At 36.4% G+C, this 18,528-nt stretch overlaps 1 protein-coding gene across 5 annotated transcripts in view; it reads left to right on the top strand.

Annotated features, from left to right (window-relative positions):
* The window catches only part of kremen1 (kringle containing transmembrane protein 1), a 129,164-nt gene that overhangs the window by 40,339 nt on the left and 70,297 nt on the right, over nucleotides 1-18,528 (top strand). For all 5 annotated transcript variants that reach the window (XM_087250958.1, XM_087250955.1, XM_087250957.1 and 2 more), the window contains 1 exon segment: nucleotides 17,297-17,459. In XM_087250958.1, the coding sequence (XP_087107084.1) occupies nucleotides 17,297-17,459 (163 nt within the window).

Here is an 18,528-nt window from a genome sequence, read left to right as displayed (position 1 = left end):
CACTGTACTCAAATGGCCTCCAAAGTCACCAGAACTCAATTCAATAGAGCACCTTTGGGATGTGGCGGAACGGGAGATTCACATCTTGGATTTACATCTGACAAATCTGCAGAAACTTCATGATGCTATCATGTCAATATGGAACAAAATCTCTGAGGAATATTTTCAGTAGCTTGTTGAATCTATGCCATGAAGGATTAAGGCAGTTCTGAAGGCAAAAGTGGGTTCTACCTGGTATAGGTAAGGTGTACCTAATAAAGTGGCCAGTGAGTATATATCAGAGTGGTAATTTTCATTTCACAAATATGCCAATAAATCCTTCATCGCTATAACTGAATCACTTTCAATGTCACCTGTTATCAAATTTATGCATGTTTACTGAGTAAAGTATTTGTTAATTTATTTATTGACCACACTGTTTTAAATACACTATACAGACAGTATTTATCAGCAAAAGCACATTTATAAATATATATATATATATATATATATATATATATATATATATATATATATATATATATATATATATATAAATAAAATCCACAATTTGTGAAAAAAATATCAATTATCTTGTAGTTTTATGAACATAATTTGCTTTATGAGAACATATTTTCCAAACAATATGAAATTACTGTAGTATAATGTGGTGCCATCCCTGCTTCATGGTACAACCACAGTATTTTTATTTTTTTGGAAGGGACTTTTGCTCTGCTTTCATCTTTGTTATTCCCCGGTTGTTTACTTTCCTGTCAGGGTCGGTTTGAGGTGGTGTCAGTGGCGTGTGCTAAGTTAGTCTGCCGTTCCCACTTCTATTTATTTAACCTCTTGCGGTCCCACTTTCGCGTCGCAGCTCATGAAGCTTTTGTTCCCCAGTGGAATGTGAAGATGAAAGATGGCAGCAAAGCCGTGTGGATTCTGTCACAGTTTTGGTCCAGCTGGACTCTGCGGGCCCAGATGTAGCGTTGGAGGATTCCCGCTGCAACAGAGGATGTCTATGCATGAAATAACAATTTCACAGTGTCAGGCACTTGTGTGTGTGTTGGCCAGCACACCAGCTAAACCTCTGTGACTGCTCTTTCAAGACCTTTATTATTCATCAGCCAGAGCCAGTCACATACATCCATTCAGATTATCTTTCCCTGACAAACTCCTGTGGCGATTAGAGGACTAGTTCAACCAGAAATGAACATTTTGCCATCATTTACTCACCCTCATGCTATTGCAGACATTGTTTTTTTTTCTCTCTCTCTGTGTTATTTTTCCATGCAGTTTTGGAACATTACCATATAACTTAAGTCCTTATGACTTGGAAACTAATGTTTGAGAGAGTGCTGTTTGTTATAAAAGTCACAAAGAGTTGTGACTCCAGAGGAAAAAAAAAAAAACATTGTTTTACAGCATTTGTTAATTTGTTTGGAAAATTAAAACAGTTTTTTTTTTTTTTTTTCGCATTTACTGTATTTACTTGCTATTTTGATGAGCACCTATTTTACTTTCTTAAGATTTAAGATAAGTCTTTTGTGTCTCCAGAATGTGTCTGTAAAGTTTCAGCTCAAAACACCCATCAGAATATTTATTATAACTTTCAGAATATTGGATTTTCTGCTTTGAACACAATGTAGCTGTTTTTGTGGCCTGTGCCTTTAATGCTAGACCTCCCCGCCCACCATTCCCATGTGCCTGTCAGAGTGTGCCTCAATCTCTGCCAACAGCACAGTGACAGACATGAAGGAAGCAGATCTCACGTAACATTTGTTAGAAATACTACAGTAAGAACTTTTCCAATGATTATTTGATGCTTTTTCGTACCTTCATCTCTTCATGATTGGATTATTGTAATGTTCTGTTCACTTGTCTGAAAAAATCTTCTATTGATCGATTGCACGTTGTGGATAAAGCAGCCGAGAGGCTTTTAATCAACACCAGAGGTCACACATTACTCCTGTGCTCGAGGCACTTCACTGGCTCCCTATTAATTTTAGAGTAAATCTTAAGATTCTGCTCATTACATTTAGAGCTCTGCATGGTCAAGCACCCCTGTATATTCAAGGTCTTTTACGCAGTCATTCACGTAGTCGGTCTCTGAGCTCTTCTGGCAAAGACCTTTTAGCCATTCCTAAAGACTAAAGGTGACCGTGCCTTCTGTGTGGTGGCCCCACGGTTCTGGAACTCTCTCCCTGTAGCACTGAGAACTCTGGGATCAGTTGAACTTTTTAAAAAGCATTTAAAGAATGCAGCTTTTAATTAACAGCATTAGTGTTTCTGTATTTAGAATTTGTTTTAATATGATTTAGCATGTTTTCTTTTATTGATATGTGTTCTTGTTTTCTCTTATTGTAAAGCACTGTGTGACTCAATGTTTGGGAAAGGTGCTATATAAATAAACCTTTACTTACTTTAATGTAATTAACAAAAACTATTATAAATAAAGTATCGTCGTTGTAATGCAGTCGGAAAAATTGTAGCCTCGATAAAACTGCAGCGTGAGTCTTCCATGACTGCCAGTGGCCCTGTGTCACTTTCTTCTTTCTGTTCTTGCGCTTACTTTTTTACTCTATGGCACCAAGCTCTGCTATCTTATCAAGGAACAGATGTCATCATAATAAGAGTACCTACTGAGATTGCCATACTTACTCAAATACAATTTTATTTATTTATTTTATTTATAGCATCGTCACAACGTATTAAGCTGATTTACTAACTTTATGATTGTGCTAAGAGTAACTAAACATCCTAACAATAGTCTGTTATTAGTGTAATGTCATGTGCTTTGTGTAGTGACACATAAATGTGTTATGTGCTTTGAACAGTAATGCTTTCTCAGCAGTGAATGAGTCATCAGGCTCATCCGCAAGTGTTGTAGTCTGTCACAGATTCTGTCTGAGAGTGTTTGTGTGTTTTGGAAATGCTGGCATGCTCTGAAATTGCCTAGGTGGAAACCTCCTCTGATAAAGACTTCTTAAATGAATTCTCACCTCTCCAGGAAAGTTGCAACAAGTAAAATTGCCTGTTGGCTACCTTAAGGCCTTTCTTATTCTATTTATACCCTTCAAAGGTGGCACATGGCAGCACACTCTGCTCACTTTTCCCATTAAAGGCAAAAGGGCTGAAAAATGCGCAGTGTATGAGAGAGTCACGGAGAGTTTAAAGAAGGTTGAGCCGGGTTATGTCGAGGAGCACCTGTGAAAGTGCCTTATTTTACAGTGTCTCCCGGTGAAGTTTGGGATCTTGTGAGTAAGAATATACTTGCATTGATAGACATTTATTTACCAGTAATTTAAGAGGTTTTAAAGATCCTAGCTCTAAATAAAATGTGGTACAGTACTGGTTTCACATTTCAACATACAGTTGCTACTATATAGTTGTATTTATGCTTGCCAGTGAACTGATTTTTTTTTTCTAAGTGATCAATTAGTAGTTTACAAACTTGTATTATTATTGTTGTTTTTAATGTCTGATGCTGAAATCTTGGAGATCGAGAGGTTAAACAGTTTAAAACTAATACATCAACTATAAAATATGGCACCATTTAAAGATATTGAATGGCTTGTGCATTAAAACATGCTTATTTAATATATTTTTATTTATTTTACACATTTTATTTATTTAAAAATGTAACTACACAGTAAACACTGTAAAGTAGGACATAGTGGTAAAATAGCTTAGGTGTGTTCCCTGTACTGTCAAAATAAAAGTCCTACTTGTAGCACCATACAATATTGCACTGTTTAAAGATATTAAATGGTGCACATTTATATTCACTTTACGCAACGTGCTAAAATATTTAAAATAAATTATTTAAAAATTAATCCTAAAATATATGATAATTTTAAATTAAATGATAAAAAAAATGGTTTGAACTTTTCTAGATTTCAACACCAGGGATTTTAACCCCCCATCCTCCCCCAATAGTATATCTGTGGTGAGTCACGTCTTGGATCTCACTTATTGTATTTACGCTGCTATCCTACAGAGACAGATCTACCAGTATAGTGATGGCCCAAGTTAAATCTTTTAACTGCTCAGTCAGATACAATTTTTCCATATTTCAAAATCCTGTTGTATCATATTTTCTCACTTTACTCTGGGACTTTCCCATTCTGGTGATCACCCCCATCTGCGGACTTTTTCGGTACCTATTAATCTATTGGACGTCTCCAACAGATTCTATTTTCCACCCAAAATTGAAAATTTAGGCTTTACAGCTCTCATTACATGCCCCCCCAACCAATCAATCAATTAATCAACCAATCGACCAACCAACCAATCCATCAATCAGTTAACCAACCAACCAATCATTAAATAAATTAATCAATCAGTCAGTCAGTCAGTCAGTCAGTCAGTCAGTCAGTCAGTCAGTCAGTCAGTCAATCAATTATCCAACCAACCAACAAATCAATCAGCCAATTAATCAACCAACCAGTCAGTCAATAAATAAAAATAATCACAATCGACTGATTCTTTTACAAAAATGAAGATAAATTAGGTTAATGCACACAGACTTTTAAACTCAGCCAGCCAGCCAGCCTCATCGCTTTCGTTTCCGGTGAACTGTCTTTCCCTTATAAAATTGCCATGTTTAAGGTCTGATTTCTTAAAAAATCAGGGATCCACACTGCCTGATAGATACGCAATATAAAGTGGGTATCAGACCGGACAAAAAGCTCTGCATTAAATTCCATTTTCTCCCGCCATTTTTTTACCCCAGCATTTTCAATGGAGTTTGTGTGCTCGCCTGCTGATCCTGATGGCACTAGCGCATCTTTCATCTAATTTTACACTTAAGTAACCAAATAAATGCTTAAGTCTATATACCTGAATGTATTGTATTTACATTACAACATCTATGCTGTAAAATTAACCTTATGAATTTAGAAATAGGCACATTAACCTTTCACCATAAGTTTATCATTGGTTGAAAAACACTAGCTGTTCATATACCCCATTATCAACACTATAGGATTGACAATTTTTTTACCCTGTGTAATAATGCAAAAAACCCTCACTGGCTGCTGTATAGTTTGGCTAGTTCAACAGATTAGGTTTGTGCCAAAATACTGTATGACTTTAAATAAGCTTATTTATTTGATCAAAGCAATGCATGATTGGCTATGGCTATCGTTAGCATTAAACAGTGCTATTTTATCACAGCCCTGTCAGCACACTCCAGTGACCCATTTTTAGGTCACAAAACCCACCAGTTAAGTCTCTATCAGACCAGGGTCATGTCAGCAGTGATGCATCATGACACATGAAATCATGTCTTCTCTTAAAGGGAATGACGTTTGACAACACAGTTCTTTATCCAGACCTGAAGTGAGAGTATTTGTAGTTGAAGATTGTCCAGTTGTTGTGTGTCGGTTTTGAAGACGCAGCCCTGCAGGCAGACACGCTAGCGAGTGTTTCATATGATGTGGCGGATGAGCAGATGGTTTGGCGCTGTCACTTTTGTACATAATCATTTTCTCCGCTTGTCTCATAGGCCTGTCACGTTCTCGCATGAGCCCAGGGCTGGCTAAAGCTAGCTGGAGTGGGAAATTGTTTTAGCCTCTGCCATTGTCTTCTCACTCCACTCAGCGTGAAACAGAACGAGACCCAGAGGAAGTGTAGTGTCCTGTTGAATTACCTCATCTTGCGCTCGCTCCGTGCATTAGTCATCAAAACACAAATCCTACCTGTAAGATTTGGAGGATTTTGGCAGATAATTATAGAAAGATTTACAAAATATGCACTGTGGTGTCTTAAGATGTATTTTGCTTATCAAGGAACTAAACGTATTTAAAGCTGAAAATAGATTGAGTGAATTAGGATGCACTTTCCCATTTTTTTATATTAGCATTTGGTTTTAATAATTCTTTAACACTTTTTAGTCATTTAATTTGCCATCACAACCATTCAGTCTAGTTTAGTTTTGCTAGTTTGCTTTAGTTTTTGTGTTTAATATTATTTAGGTTTATTTGTGTGTTTTATTATTATTTTTTTTGTTTTGTTTTTAACAACAGATTTAATAGCTTTTTTTTTGTTTTGTATTTTTAGTAACACTGCTTTAATGCATTCAGTGTCAGTGATGTCAATCAGCATTGGTTCCTGTGTGTCATGCCAACAACTGTAACATGCAATCCAGGCTCATTCTGATTATGTACCGCTACATACATTTCAGGCGCTAAATACATCTCAGGAGCTACGTTTTTGTTTTTTTGTTTTCTATCGACTATTGATAAAAATATAGCTTAAAGGGGCTAAAAATATTGACCTAAAAAAGGCTTTTAAAAAAATTAAAACTGCTTTTATTCTAGCCGAAATAAAACCAATAAGACTTTCTCCATAAGAAAAACCTGGTTTCCTCCTGGTGCTCCGGTTTCTCCCACAGTCCAAAGATATGCAGTATAGGTGAATTGGTTAAGCTAAAATTGTCTGTAGTGTATGTGTGTGAATGAGAGTGTATGGTTGTTTCCCAGTGATGGGTTGCAGCTGGAAGGGCATCCGCTGCGTAAAACATGTGCTGGATAAATTGGTAGTTCACTCCGCTGTGGTGACCCCTAATTAATAAAGGGACATAAAGAGGCATCCATAAATTTTCTGGGGTTGCCACAGCGGAATGAACTGCCGACTTATCCAGCATATGTTTTACACAGCAGATGCCCTTGCAGCCACAATCCAGTACTGGAAAACACGCAAACACTCTCACATTTAAACATACACTCAATTTAGTTAATCCAATTTACCCATAGCGCATGACTTTTGATTGTGGGGGAAACCGGAGCATCTAAATGAAACCCAGGTGACAGTGCCAACCACTGAGCCACTGTGCCACCACAATTAGTTCAGTAATTCTGAAATATTTTGCATACTGAAACTGACTACAGCTATGTTCAAATGCCCCACTTTTTTCTTTAGATCTGTGCTGTTTTTGGAAAATTATTTAAAAATATATTAAAATATTTGGGTGTCACAGTGGCGCAATGGGTAGCATGATCACCTCACAGAATGAAGTTCGTTGGTTTGAGTCCCAAGTTGAGTTGGTTTGGGTCAACTGGCGTTTCTGTGTGGAGTTTGCATGTTCTCTCCGTGTTGGCGTGGGTTTTCTCAGGGTAATCTGGTTTCCCCCCACAGTCCAAAGACATGCGCTATAGGTGAATTGAATAAGCTAAATTGGCCATAGTGTATGTTTGTAAAAGAGTGTGTATGTTTGGGTTGTGGCTGGAAGGGCATCTGCTGCTTAAAACATATGCAGAATAAGTTGGTGGTTCATTCCACTGTGGTGACCCCTGATAAATAAAGGGATTAAGCTGAAAAGAAAATTAATGAATATTAAAATATTTAGAAAATACTTCAGAAATGATCTTTTTTTTACTCAGAATTTCTACAAGATAAATAATTTCTAAGCTTGGCCCAACTACAAACAAACAAACAAACAAACAAACAAACAAACAAACAAATAAATAAATAAATAAATAAATAAATAAATAAATAAATAAATAAAATATTTTATAATAGTCCAATAATTCAGCAAATATATCATTATATATATATATATATATATATATATATATATATATATATATATATATATATATATATATATATATATATATATATATATATATATATATATATATATATATATATATATATTATGATTACTTTGTCTTTTTTTTTTTTTACATTGTTTGTCATCCAGAAGCTCCCTTAAAAGTTTGCAGTAGATCCCTGTTGTAGCAACACTGATTTAAGGCATTCAGCTGCATTTCTTTTCTGTCCCGTCTGACAGGAGTGGGAATAAATGATAGTTTTAATATTTTATGGTGAGCTGTGGTTTTAATAGACATAGATTACAACTGACATTTTCATTCTTCTGCTGTACTCCTGAATTAACTGAGCATTTTGTTTATGTCCAATCCCAGTGCCATCAGAAAAACAACAAATTTACTTCAATTTATGTAGGTCTTTGTTTTTGTTTTTGTTCTTTTAAGTATGCACCAATCACAATGCTTCATAGTCACTCTCCGTCTCTTTACAAAGATGAGCACATCTGCAAACTCAATGTGGAAGCAATTAGCAGTGAATCCTTGCACATATAATAACAGGGCAAGTAACTCTTTGCAAATAATCCACTTCTTTCCCTTTTTTTTAAAAACCTCTTGTTTCTGGTTCTGTGGGGTGGTTCCTCCCTTCCTCCTGATCCGAGCTTCTTTTTCTGTTGATGTACTTGCATTTTATAGCTTTTTTTCCATTCGCCCTTTCATGCGGCCGAGACTCTGTTTCCCATCAAGGCCTGTGATCCAACCACAACAAAGGCATCACATGACGATACAGGGGGAAACTTGGGAACGGTTGGAGGTGATGTTATTATGGTTAAAAAGAGGGCGAACGCTCGTCCCCAGGAGCCTACAAGTGCAAATGATCACGTTTGTTTTCCAAAAATGGTGCGTCTTTGAACGGCGCTCTGCAACCCACACTGGGTTTTGACTACCCATTCATCTCCATGATGGACCTTCTTATCTGGTTCTTCCCAGTCTGCTCGCTGCTTCCCTACACTACCGCAACTTAACGATGCCTCCTGACCACATCAAGTTAAGTTGCTGCTAATTGCTACCCTTCCTGGGGCCCTTCTTATTTCAGCCATCCCGTCTGGAAACCTTTTTTTTTGCCGAGGTTAGCCACAGCAGCAAGATGTCTGCCTGCTCATAGCACAACACATCTCATATCATGTCATATTGAGCATTCAGCTTATTTTCATCATAAGGGCAGAGATGTTGATATTTAATAATATTCTCTATAATATTCACACTTAAGCTCTGGACCTTTTCGTAGCAAGGGCTCCCCTCTTGTCATTTAAACCATCCAATCACGGTTTGTTTTGATCAGTGTCATGTTTGGGGTGTGGAAAGTGATGTCACTACAGTAACAGACTGGCATCCAACCAATAAATCGTTCATTCAGGCACACATTTAGTTGATTATGTCAAGCTTTAATTGCTAGTAAACATCACGTTTTTCATCTTTAATGAAGAGGTTTGGCTTCTCAGGGGCTTTTAGATGTACTGTTAAAGAAGGTAACGTACACAACTTCACAAATTTGTGCATTATTTCAGCTGATTCGAATGTCATCACTCGATTGAATAGGCGTTATCAGCTATCAGCTGATAGATATGGGCCAGTAGGGGCAGTCTGCACCAACTGGTAAGCTCAGAAGGCTGTTATTATCCATCCACATGGTTAATCAGCAATAGATCAGTTAATGAGAATTATTCATATCATTTATTAAATTTCTCATTATTGTATTTTATGATCTTCTACCCTAAACCCAACCATCAAAGTATGTAAAAACAGATCTGCAGCCTTTTCTATTAGTATAGTTGATTAAACCACGAGAATTATTTATATTGTTTATTAAATGTCCCATTAATTGTATTCTATTAACGTCTACCCCTACCCTAACCGTGAACCCAACGTCACCGTGATGTAAACACAGATCTGCAATCTTCTCTATTAGTATAGCTGATTAACCACAATAATTATTTATATTATTTATTAATTTTTTTATTAGATGTATTTTATTAAGGTCTACCCCTACCATAAACCCAACCTTCACAGTAAAACAGATCTGGATCTGTAGTCTTCGCTATTAATATAGCTGATTAACCATTGGGATGACTGATCACAGCCTTCTTATCCTACTGGCCCATACAGTATCTATCAGCTGATAACCACTGATAATGGCCATTCAGTCGAGTGATAACATTCGAAGCATGTGATTATTTCATCTCAGTGTTTGTAAGGAATAGTTGTCTTTAAAGAAATAGTTCAGCCAAATTTGAAAATGACCTCATCGTTTATTCCCCCTTGTGTGGTTTTAGACTTTTATGAGATTTTTTGGTTCTGTTGAACAAAAAAGATATCTTGAAGGATGCTGATTGCTGGCACCCATTGACCTCCATAGTATTTCATTTCTTATTATAGACATTGATGGGTGCCAGTAATCAAAAGGGGTGCCAATTCAACAGAAAAAAAGAAACTCATATAGGTTTTGAACAAATGTAGGGGGTGTAAAAGATGACAGAACTTTCATTTTGGGGTGAACTATATCTTTAACTATAGTAAAGTGGAGACAGACCTGTAGCGTGACATCAGAGAGACTGGATTATTGGCTAAGGGTATTGGTCCCCTTGCATGACCAAGGTTTAAAGCATGTTTCAAGGTGATCAATCAATGGTGCAACCAATAAATCAATAATTCAAGAACATTGTTTTCATGAAGGGGTGGCTCAGTGGTTATCACTGTCACCTCACAGCAAGAAGGTTGTTAGTTTGAGTCCCGGCTGGGTTGGGGATTTCTGTGTGGAGTTTGCATGTTCTCCCTGTGTTCGCATGGGTTTCCTTTGGGTGGTCTGGTTTCCCCCACAGCCCAAAGACATGCTATAAAGGTGAACTGAATAAAGTAAGTAGGCCACAGTGTGTACTGAAAAGCTTAAAATACTTTTAAAAATCCAGCATTTAGACGATTCTGAGTGCATTGTTGGTTCGGCATTATATTGGGTGTTTTCAGGTGTAACATTAAAGAATTGACATTCTTGTCTTCCTGAAATACAATTAAAATTAACCAATGAAATGAACACTATGAATTTCCCAAAGACATCAACCAGCTCATCACCCAACATTATTTTGATAGGCAGTATTACTACATACTACTGTTTAGAACACTTAACTCTGATTGATCAGTCGCAAGATTCCAAGATATGTTATTTCCAGATAACAACTGTTGAAATTAATAACAGAGATATACTGTGGTACTTCATCTTGACCATCAGTAAATATGTTCACATCCATAGATACAGGATACTTGTCTGTCATGCCTGAATATAATGTAGGTTAGTGTATGCTCCATTCAGCAATATTTGCTTCTGTAAACTTTGCATTTAATTAAAGAATTTATTAACTGTTATGTTTTATTATATTTTGTAGCAAATAGTCATGTAAAAAGCAGGATAAGGTACACCCAGGCGGTTGTTTTACAGAATAAAGACCTTGAGTCTTATAATACAGCTCTCTGTTTTGCATCTGACAACTTTATAGCTTATGTAAATTTATATTTTTTATAAGATGGCTAATAAAGTTGCTCCTCAAGTGGAATTGCATAGCCAGACCTTTAAGCTGACAGCAGAAATGTCCAGCAGTAATGGCCATCCTCTTATTTGACTGACATCTAAAGCAGCCAATCCCTGTTCATTTTGTTCACCGTCATGTTTAGGTGTGAAAGTGAAAATGAAATCATGTAGAGTCCAACCAATCTGAAGACGACTTTGAATTTCCCATTTAGTAGATTGACGTCTAAGGGTAAGACTGCTCCTCAGGTGACTTTTGCCTTTGAAGAGGAGAATTTGCTCAGCATAAATAGGAATAATGAGTCCTACATTGTGTGGAAAGTGGCTATGAAGGACATCCATCCCATTAGCGATGCATGGTTTGGCTGGCAATAACTCGGTCCAAGATTACAACGAGGAAATCTTGATTGCTCTGGGAGATGTGTGACTCTCCAATGCGCCGTAAACTCCCTGCGCTCCATGCGACAGCAGAAGTCAACAAACGACCCCGAACAGGATGACAACACCATCCAGTCACGCATTATTTATCGGCATATTTTATGAATGTCAAGTCTGACGCTGCATATACGCCTGGATGACTGTTGCCATAAAGTTAAAAAGAAAACATGGTCATCATACTTCCTGAAAACCACCAGGATTTACGTCCCAGCAGGGGTTGTTTCTGAGTCTTGCCACCTGCATGACTTTAATTAAAATCTACATGACACCCAAAAAAAAGTGAAGCCTGTGATTTTAGGTTTTAATGAGGCCTGGTTTTCTTTCTTCTTGATTTCCACCATGCTGCCTGGACACCTTCCAAGTGTTCTGCGGCTTTTAGGGCTGTATTTTCTGATTGGATACAACTGTTTCGGTTGTTTGAGCAACAGCGCAAAACGTCCACATGTGTAGCTGTCCATTTTGCCCAAATGTGCCTTTTTTCAGAGCCCACCACCGGAATGCATTTGCCCTTTTTTGAGGCAAGCAAGCCTCACACACAAATCAAAATGATTATCAGTGAATGCTCATATAGTATGAGGCGGCCCTGCCTGAGGTATGTTAATTGCGTTTGATTAACGCAGGAAATTTGTTCAGGGAGGTTGTGTGGTTGGATTGGCTGCATGATGCCCTTCTCATCCCCTGAAGGAAAGGCTCGACCCACATCCGAAGAACATCCAGACGATGCTGATTGGAAAACTGAGGCTAATTATCTCTGAGTTTTCCCAGTACTTTAATATGAAAAACATCTCCAACACTTCACTCTTTTGTAAAGTATGTGCGAGACTTATGGATAAAAACATAGTACATTAAGGGACTAGATTTTGGACTATTTTGATCTGACCTGCAATTTTGATCTAAGCTGCCAACCAGGACAGAATAGCTATATAGCATTATTTCATATTATTAATGCTAGTACAGTACTTACAAAAACATGTTTAAGATTTTTGAGAGAGGCTTTTTAAGGCTGCGATTAATTTATCAAAAATACAGTAGACAAACACCTATAATATATAAAACTCACCGGCCACTTTATTAGGTACACCTTAATAGTACCGGGTTGGACCCCCTTTTGCCGTCAGAACTGCCTTAAACCTTCATGGCATAGATTCAACAAGGTACTGGAAATATTTCTCAGAGGTTTTGGTTCTTATTGACATGATATCATCACGCAGTTGCTGCAGATTTATTGCCTGCACATCCAAGATGCGAATCTCCCGTTCCACTACATCCCAAAAGTGCTCTATTGGATAGAGGTCTGGGGACTGTGGAGGCCATTTGAGTAAAGTGAAATTATTGTCATGTTCAAGAAACCAGTCTTAGGTGATTCGCACTTTATGACATGCTGGAAACAGCCATCAGAAGATGGCACTGAGGTCATAAAGGGATGAACATGGTCAGCAACAATACTATGGTAGGCTATGAAATTGACACGATGCTCAAATGGTACTAAAGGGCCCAAAATGTGCCTAAAAAATAATTCCCACATCATTACACCATTACCCCCAACCTATACTGTTGATGCATTGCAGGACAGATCCATGGTTTCATATTGTTGAAACCAAATTCTGACCCTACCATCTGAATGTCACAGCAGAAATAGAGACTCATCAGACCAGGCAATGTTTTTCCAGTCTTCTATTGTCCAATATTGGTAAGCCTGTATGAATTGTAGTCTCCGTTTCCTGTTCTTAGCTGAGAGGAGTGGCAGCCGGTGTGGTCTTCTGCTGCTGTAGCCCATCTGCCTCAAGGTTTGACGTGTTGATGCTCCTTTGCATGCCTTGGTTGTAACAAGTGCTTATTTGAGTTACTGTTGTCTTTCTATCAGCTAGAACCAATCTGATTCTTCTAACCTCTGGGATCAACAAGGCATTTGCGTTCACAGATCTGCCTATCACTGGATAGACTGGACTATTTTTTGGACCATTCTCTGTAAACCCTGGAGATGGTTGTGAGTCAAAACCCCAATAGATCAGCAGTTTTTGAAATACCCAGACCAGGCCGTCTTGCACCAACAACCATGCCACGTTCAAAGTCCCGTAAATCACCTTTCTTTCCCATTCTGATGCTCGGTTTAAACTGCAGCAGATGATCATGTCTACATGCCTAAATGCATTGAATTGCTGCCAAGTGATTGACTGATTAGAAATTTATGTTAACGAGCAGTTGGACAAGTGTACCTAATAAATTGTCTGGTGAATGTATATACAGTATATATATTTGAATGTTGTTTTTAAATGTCATTTATTAATTAGATTATTGTGACAGGAAAGTAAATATTTCAATAGCCATAACACCAGAAATCTTTTAAATATGCTGATTTTGTGCTCTTTTTTACATCCATTATTGGTGCTCAGTTATTACAGATTATTTTGTTTAAAATGTGATAATATTTTTCAGTGTTTTGAGCAATCAAATTGAGCAACCAAAAGAACAGCATTTTATTAGTGGGGACCGTTTGTAACATTATTCATATACTGGCAATCTATTTGCATAATAATATCTTTTTCTTCTTCTTCTTTTTTTTTTGTTCTTGCTTCCCCACCTACCCAAACTTTTGATCAGCAGTGTCACAGACAGTTTCCATGGATACAATAGCAAAAACTATTTTCAACATTGACAATAATCAGAAATGTCCCCTGTGCACCAAATCAGCCACTGACGACTGAAATAATCTATCACAGGAATAAATTGCATTTTAAAAGATGTTCAAACAAACAAAAAAGTCAATTGAAAAAATATTTTACAATAATACTGATCAAAAAAATGCTGCCTTCATGAGTGAGGAAAAGATCTCAATTATTAAACTAATCATAATCATTCCAAATGTTTGTTCAGTAGTGTGTGGAATGCTACAGTACATTTGCACATTTTCATTTTGCTGCCTTTTGAAGATCTTGGAGAGCAGATGAGGAGAATGGAGATGTTATCAGACTTGAAGTACCTCACATATGAAAGCCAGGGTTTAAATCCACGCTCTCGCCACATACCAGCTTCCTCATTCAAACCAGAACTCGGTCCAAATGAGGTGCTTTGAAGTCTAGAGCTTAGAAATACCAACAGATACCCTTTGATGGAATAGTTACCCTCTTGTTTATTTTGACTGTGCATAAGTCCTACGTCTTTGTTGTTTTTGGTAGAGAAAGAGCGTATTTTTATTAACATCCAAATGGTTGCCTTTCAAAGTTTTAATTTCTTTTTGCAGTTTCGGTTTTAGAGAAGAGCGAGTGACAGAATTATCATTTCACCTGACAGTCGCTCTCTCATACGGAATTAGTTTGCAGATGGGTCATCCTGCATGAATGCAATCATAAACCTGAATGACTATTGATTTATTTCTTCGGTTATAAATATTCACCCCCTCCCCTTTCCCGCAGTGCTATGACTCATTCTAGGACAGCAGACTTACATGCTAACAGATGCAATAACATCTGCTTAAAACAGTTTCAGTGTGGCCCTCCATGTTCTTTTTCTGTGGTTTCTAAATCCATTGTTGCTCTCCACCGTTTTCAGAACATGGTTGATACGTTTTAAATTATGGCTTGCAGTTCCGGTTTGGGGAACTTCTATTCAAAATAACTAAAATAAATTATTTTAAATGGGAATGTTGTGATGTAGAGGACCCCCAGTGAAAACTGTATGCGAGATATGATTTTCTCTGTGCTTTATTTTTAGTTGCCATGAAAATAATGCTATGCTTGGTATTTTAACATGACATTTTTATCAGCCTTTTATCAGGCAGGAGATCTTTTGTGTTCACTTTCTTCTTTTCTTCCAGATGATTTTTTCTTTATATTCTGTGCAGTACTGTACACCTTCAGAAATAAAAGGTATGTGGGCAGTCACTGTGGTGGTATCTTTTTAAAAGGTACACATTTGTACTTGAGGGGTTGATATTGGTACCTCAAAATTCTATATTAGTACCTAAAAATGTTAAGAGGAACACTTTTGTACTTTTTATGTATGTACCCATGAGGTAATAATATGGACCTTTAAGGTACAAATACTTTTTGAAAAGGTACCACCCCAGTGACAGCTCGCATACCTTTATTTTTGAGGGTGTAAAGTAATATTGGTCACACTTTTAAATGTTTCATTAGTTATTGTATTTACTAACATGAACTGAGTATGAACAATTAAAATCCAAAATTATGCTTGTTATTATTACCTAATTCTCCATGGGTTAACATGTCAACAACTGTATTTTCATAAACTATCGTTAACTAACATAATACTGTAATAAATGTATTGTTTAATGTTCGTTCATGTTAGTAAATACATTAACTAATGAGAAATTACATGCAAATGTCAACCTTGCCATGAAAAAGTTTTTTTTTTGTGTGTAAGCATGTATTTTACAGTACTCAAAAATGTATCCGTCAGTGTTTTCAAACTATTATATTTGACTTACCAAAGTCACACAAGTGGCAATATCACAACTGTCACATCCATAACGTTTATCAATTTGATTATCATTGTTTTTTTTTGGGTTGTGCAGTTTAATTTACAGAATTTCTACAAAGTATGGTGTGTTCTGCAAACTCGCAAACTTTTTTGGTCACATCCATAACGCATGTTTATTTTCCTCATTTATAGTACAAAACAAGGTTACAGATTGATATTTCTCTGATCCCTTAATTCTGTGATAAGTTGTTCTGAAAAATATAAACAGATATTTCAATATAATGTTAACATATACTTTCAATGTGAATTTATGTTTTGAGTTTTTAATTACAAAGTCTTTCTGTAGCATTTCACATGTTTATAGGTGTTTTGAAATTTTCATAGTCACTGAAAGTTATTTGTTAATTCTAACAGGTTTCTTTTGAACATCTGATAATTGAACTGTGAAGAGAATAATAAGACATTTTTTGTATCCAATTATTTTAAAATCCTTTCACTGATTGTTTAGTGTTTAATAGAAGTTAATATGCAAATCATCATGCAGCATATGAAAAAGGCAATAAACAAATCAGTCATCAATAATGTAGTTTCTGAATCTGATTGTATTATGTGAAGTTTATTAATAAACTAATTTTTAAGGGATCACATGCTTATGATTGACCACGGCTGGTCCCGCATTATAGCTAACGCATGATTCATCAATCAGATGATTCCTAACTCACTATTAAGTTTTCTTACCTCAGTCATCTTCGTCTTGGAGAATCCACCCCTACTCCTTCTCCATTTTGCTTGATAGGGTGGCACGGCGGTGGCCAGTGGTTAACACTGTTACCTCACAGCAAGAATGTCACTGGTCCAAATCTTTAACAGGCCAGTCGACGTTTCTGTGCAGAGTTTACATGTTCTACCCATGTTCCCATGGGTTTCGCCTGGCTTCTCCGATTTCCTCCCACTGTCCAAAAACTTGCGACATAGATGAATTGACAAAATCAAATTAGCACCATTGATGAGGTCTTAATCAGCTGTATATCTCTCCATAGCAATCCGTAATGTGTCATTAGCCATAAATAAGCAGAGGAGTTCTTGAAACCTACCTGAGCTCAAACCCCCCTCTTGTCTTGCAAATGGGAGGGAACCCCTGGCTCGAGGATCTTATGAGCTCAGGGCTCCCTCCTGGGGCAGCTTGCCAAACGCGCTTTAATTAATGATCAGCTATAAGTGTGAACTCTTGAATTTTCAACAATGTACTGCATAACACGTGTTGCTCATCATCAACATTTGTAGTAAAGGACGTTTTGTTTTTGTCTTTTAGAGTGTTATACAGCTAATGGTGAGGACTACAGAGGTCGACAGAATCAGACCAGTCTGCAAGGAGGAAGGCCCTGCCTTTTCTGGAATGAAACATTCGAACGTCCATATAACACCAACAAATACCCCAATGGAGAAGGAGGGCTTGGACAACACAACTTCTGCAGGTCAGACAAATAGTCTTGGGTTAATGAACGGCAAAGAAATACTGATGTTCTGTCGAATTTTACAATGTTGTAGAATTGTGTGGTGTTTAATATTACATAAAGTACTCCCTAGGGTTGCACAATATTGAAAAAAAAAACATACAATATTTTGCTTGAAAAAAACTTTCTGAAATTGTCGCCAGGCTTGAATTGCTCTATTAGGAGAGAAAGAGGAATTCTAGAGGGATTGAAGGTGATTTGTAGGATTTTTTAATTTTATTATTGTTTTTTTTTTTTTTTTTTACTGTAGGTCATTTATGGTAGAACTTTTAAAAGAACAAACTTAAACCATAAAGTTAAAAAAGTTACTTTGTTTCACATGTTGAACACAAAATTATAAACTTATATTATTTAATAATCTTATATATGTTAATGACACCAAGAATGACAAGATGTACCGTAACAATTAAGTTTACTACTACAACCACTACTAAACTTGATGAAACACATATATACACATACACATTATTTATTTACATTTAAGTTATAAGTTTACAAGGGCAAGAAATGAAGTCAAAAGTTTGAGAAATGCAAAAAAATCATAAACATGAGATATAAACCCAAAATTATGAGGGAAAAATGAACTGAGAGAATTATAAGAAATACAGGAATAAGGTTATAAGGGGTTATAAACCTAAGAGGTTATAAACCTTTTTTTATTAAATTTTTATTCCATGCTGAAATGTATGGAATACATGTAAAACTTTAAAATGTTTTGACCTATATTCTGCATAACGATGAAACAATATAATTATGATTTCAATTTGAATATTAAGAAGCATATTTATATATTTACAAAAACAAATCTAATAATACAGTGTTACTTTAAAATAAAATATACATTTACATTTACATTTAGACATTTAGCAGACGCTTTTATCCAAAGCGACTTACAATAACATAAATGTATTTCTGTTTTCACCTGTTTGAGCATAGATTATCCCATATAGCAATATTGTTTTAAATTTGATCTATTGTGCACATATAAAATAATAAAGAATTGCACAAAAAGGCACATTACTGTGGCACC

The sequence above is a fragment of the Danio rerio genome, chromosome 5 (assembly GCF_052040795.2).
Source record: "Danio rerio strain M-AB ecotype USA chromosome 5, GRCz13ab, whole genome shotgun sequence".
Classification (NCBI taxonomy): Eukaryota; Metazoa; Chordata; class Actinopteri; order Cypriniformes; family Danionidae; genus Danio; species Danio rerio.
The sequence above is the reverse complement of the archived record's forward strand: the minus strand, read 5'-3'. Positions and strand labels throughout refer to the sequence as shown.